This window comes from Camelina sativa, chromosome 7, assembly GCF_000633955.1.
Source record: "Camelina sativa cultivar DH55 chromosome 7, Cs, whole genome shotgun sequence".
Classification (NCBI taxonomy): Eukaryota; Viridiplantae; Streptophyta; class Magnoliopsida; order Brassicales; family Brassicaceae; genus Camelina; species Camelina sativa.
The window spans coordinates 13,922,479-13,927,034 of NC_025691.1; the positions used below are offsets into that span (position 1 = coordinate 13,922,479).

The window sequence follows — 4,556 nt, forward strand, 5'->3', positions numbered from 1 at the left end:
CCACTCCTGCGAATGCGCAAGAAACCGGCTGCATTTACAAAAACCTTTTTACCAAGCCCATGCATTATCAGGTCCTTGCGAACAAATATTGAACCAGCTCTCACAAGCGACCTCTGCAAGGATGCAGCTTTCCTAGGCCCAAGTCCAGAAATGAACTGTAAAGGAGAAAAAAACCACTCATGGCTAGCTGCCAAATTAATGTCGATTCCAACCTGGTTTGTTATGTCAACCATAACCTGCTCAACCATTCCGTACTTCTCGTCTACCTGAAGAAAATGCTCCAAGGGATGAAGCTTCCAAGACAAAATTTCCCTACCTGGACCGCATAAAGTGGCAGCCATTGCTAGTGGATTTTGGAGATAGCGTCCAAGAGCAACTGCACGTTTCACGATCCCTGACTGCTGAGGTAGCTGTTCACCCGAGATTCGAGAATTTTCATATAGTCTAGGAAGTGATTCATCCACATAAACAATGCTTAAATCATCCATTCCATGTCCAACATCTCTAGGCTTTTCCTCCACCATCTGGAATATGACCTGATATATAAAATCAAACATGACCAAGTTTACTAAGCAAGAAAAACAACAATGCAAACTAAATCACAACCAGATAACTTTGAAAAGGTGAGCTACAAAAGCAGTGACTCAAGCACTACACCACATATAACATCATCAATTTCGGGAAAGCAGTCAAACTCAAAAAGGTATATCAGTTCGAAAGTCCTGTTGATAAAACAGAAAATTGAGGACTCTACAGACAAAATTCCACAACCATATGTATATAAGTGTAGCAATATAAGATTAAACTCAGAACATGTATGTTGCATTAGCTAGAGTCGAAGAACATAGTTCCACTGTGTTTCATGAATCCTTACCTCATAAATATCATCCTTCAGGCGAGTACAAGACAAATTGACAGCTCCTAAAGCCACAACATGCGGTTGGTGGTCCATCATAAACTTTAAAACACGATCCTGGTCATTCTTTTTACGTTGCTGGTCGTTGACATTTTGAGATCGTAATGTGAGGGATCCAGCATAGAGCACATCAAGCACCTCTCCCGATGAATCCAGCATCACAAACGTATTTGGTGGCTTTCCAGGTCCCCAACAACATGCCATGACCCTAGGCGCAACTTCCTCATCTGAGCTAATGTCCATTTCTTTCTTTTGATATGGCCCTGCAGAAACTTTGTTCCACAAAGCCTGTCCATACTCTAAAAGCAACCGACTCTTCGCTCTGCTAGTCAGCAAGGATCTTGCTTCTTTCTCCATTGATGGCAAAAGAAAAGTATGAAGTGCATCCTCCAGAATTAACTTTCTTTGCTCATTCCAGAGTTGAGCATACTTACTAACACCGACACTTAGATAATGTTCATTGCAGTCGCTAATTAGCCTATTCATGTGATTCTCAGGCAGCTTGAAGGTTACTTGAAGAAGTTTCTCCTCTTCTGCCTTCTGAATGAGAAGCCATTGTGCACCCTCAAACTTGCTCAATGGCTTTTCACGTAACCACTTGATCCCAGAAAACTGATGGAATGAATCTATTACTGTATTTCCATCTGCTGTTGGACTTGTTGAGACTACTGCATTCTCCATATAAATGCCACGGACATACTTTTTGACTGATGGCTCGCAACTTATCTCAACTGCAGCCTAACAAGGAAAATTCGGATATTCTCATCATTAATGATAGGAGAAGTTCTTAGTATATTAACTCCAATAAAACAGTTCATAAGAATAGTTTTATTGCAGAGTATACCATATGCCGTGCACCCTTCAGAACAGCTTGAGGGTCTTCAAACATTGCGCACACAAAGTTCATTGCCATCTCCTCTGGTGTTTCCTTTGCGTCCTCAAGCTCGTCAACCTGCAGCTCAACCAGTGTTAGAACTGTCCTTCCAGTACAACATACAGATCAAACAATATAAAATCATACTGACCAATTTTTCGAGGGACAATGCAAGTCCCAATTGCTCAGCACTATACCCAAATTTGTTGGCAACCTCCCAGAGCCCCGCTTTGCTGCAGATGCTATATTGTGATTTTCTTTTCGGTCTCTTGTACTGCCCTTCATCAACACCAATTTCACCGGGAGGAAAATGCAAGTTGAACTTGGAATCTACATCGTCAACTTCTCTTTCTGTTTCTGCAACGTTAAGAGACTTAATGACTGATTCAAAAAGATACTGATTTAGATTAAGCCTAGTTTCGTCATAGACCCTCCTAGACTCTTCTTCGTAACGTTTTGTATAGTAACCATGCAACGCCATTTTCCTTTTTCGAAGAAGGAGCCATTTCTTATCCAAGTCCTGAATCATCCAGAAGACCTACAGTGACAAATACCTTACATTAATCCACCCAATGTCCTCGGACAACAAATTTTGAACTGAGTACTTGTAGTTCCTCCAAGAGAACTGCTTACCTTATGCCACTTAGTCTCAGGTTTCTTGTCTTGATTGGCACCATCAACATCAGCAGTGTCCAACAAGCTCCGGCATTGCTCCTTTCGGTACATTGCTATAAACGGTATCTAGAGGAGACAAAGAAAATTAGCATGCTAATCAATGAATCAAGGAAGCAATTACAACAAAAAAAATGAATCCAGAAACCTCTAATTTCTGCACATGATGTAGCTCCAAAAATTTTGCAATGTCATCCTTGTTAACCGAGAAACCTCGCCCTTCGAAACTATGAACTCCTTGTCCATCAGATTTTTTAAGTAGAGAAGTAAATTGGGTATATATCCAATTACTCTCTTCCTCAATGCTAAGCTCATCTACAGGAGGGCTTCCAGTGCTTTCTTCAGATATCTGTCAAAGTTGACAAGATATCTTTACATCTACCCATGAACACCATATAAAAAATACACCACAAGTACACATAGAGAAACTAAAGCAGATAATACCTGCATTCTCTCAGGAATATCAAGCTGGCGGATTTCATCATCTTGCCCTGTCATGTACTTCTCAGAGAGAACAGTTGGTTCAAACTCATCTTCGAGCCTTCTTTCCATTCTTTCACTAGATGCCAAACCCTTTTTGCGAATAGTCAAAAGTTCATCAACATCACCAAATATTTCATTAGCATCTCGCATAGCACTAATATCTGATCCCTGCCTAAATTTCTTTTTCTTTAAGCCTCCCCTGAATATAAGTTATTTAGAATCAGAAAATATACGTGACAGAAGAGATATATTAAATCTCAAGAGAGATAAAAGACAGAACAAAAAAACAATACCTCTTAGGAGGACCAAGCCCATCATCTTCATCTACAATAAAATCTGCCATTTCATCATCGCTACCAACTACATCTTCTCCCACAACTAGGTCTTCCTCATCGCCTACATCATCAGGTGGATCTGCTAGACACAAAAAGTACATAGTCAACTATGTGCCAATGGTCAAAATAAGAACCAAGGCAGGCTGAGATGTGATTTTCCCAGGGGGTGTATCAGAAAGCACAAGAGATCCTACCATCAATATCATCAAACAGCCTGTCTTTGATCTTATCCTCAGCACTTCTTCTAGCTCCACCACTCCCAGCAAACTCATCATCAGATGATCCCCCCTGACCATTTTCCCTTTCCCTTTGAGCTTTTTTCAACCGCTTATATTTCCTCTGTCATGGTTCAAGAAAAAGAAAATCAATACTGCACATATATTTTTAGTGTATATACAAACTCTTGATATAGTTAAATACATATATGACAAACCTTTTGGATTTTGACATTGTTATCTTGGAGAAGCAGATAATCATCTTCATCAAGATCTTCGTCCCTATTGAAAACATCATACGTGTTACTCAGTTAGAGAACAGCCCTGCTATAGTCCATTACGCAGTAAATAATATACTAATCATAAGGGACTGCTGAGAATTAAAGGAACATTTTATCAACTGCATCCTGCAACCTTCTATCGTGTATAATGCATGCCAACACTGGCATTAAGACTTTCACAGATTAGAAAAGGATAAATTTAAGAGAACAAGTAGGGATATAATGTTCACTTTTTTCTTCGCCTCTTCTTCTTTTTCTGCCTTTCCTCATCGCTATCTTGCCTTTCGTCGTCCTCTTCTTGTTCTTCTTCCTCGTCGTCATCATTCACTATGAACCCATCATTCTCATACTCATTCCCAACTACAACACAAATATACGGATCTCACATAATGGAACAAATATAACCTGAATCTAAGTGCAAAAGAATAGAAAATTACTGCATTGACTCAAACCCAGAGTGAGAGACATGTGGAACTCAAAGCTAAATATACAGAATCCATGAAGTCTAAAGGAACAAAACAAGGAAATGCTACCACATATAAATCAAGGATGTATATGAGACAGCGAAGATATTAACAAGAAGTCGTACATCTAACAACACACACGCCTGTTCATTCAATTCGATTCTTTCGACCCATGCATCGGATGGTATCAGAGTATAAAGCTTTCAGATTTAAGATAGTAAGCAAAAACGAAAGGCAGGAAAATATCAAAATGTACAGAAACAAAGAAGACCAATTTCTCTCACTCGGAGAAGTCAAAATCAAGGGCAAAACGTGT

The 4,556-nt window shown here is 39.6% G+C and overlaps 1 protein-coding gene across 1 annotated transcript in view; it reads right to left on the reverse strand.

Moving 5' to 3' along the window:
• LOC104701138 (transcription elongation factor SPT6 homolog) overlaps window positions 1-4,136 on the reverse strand; it is a gene marked incomplete at its 5' end in the record, with an annotated part of 9,928 nt that extends 5,792 nt beyond the window's left edge. The window contains 8 exon segments of the mRNA XM_010416779.1: window positions 1,988-2,328; window positions 2,424-2,531; window positions 2,611-2,811; window positions 2,907-3,144; window positions 3,239-3,362; window positions 3,475-3,619; window positions 3,714-3,777; window positions 4,007-4,136. Coding sequence (XP_010415081.1) covers window positions 1,988-2,328; window positions 2,424-2,531; window positions 2,611-2,811; window positions 2,907-3,144; window positions 3,239-3,362; window positions 3,475-3,619; window positions 3,714-3,777; window positions 4,007-4,136 — 1,351 coding nt within the window.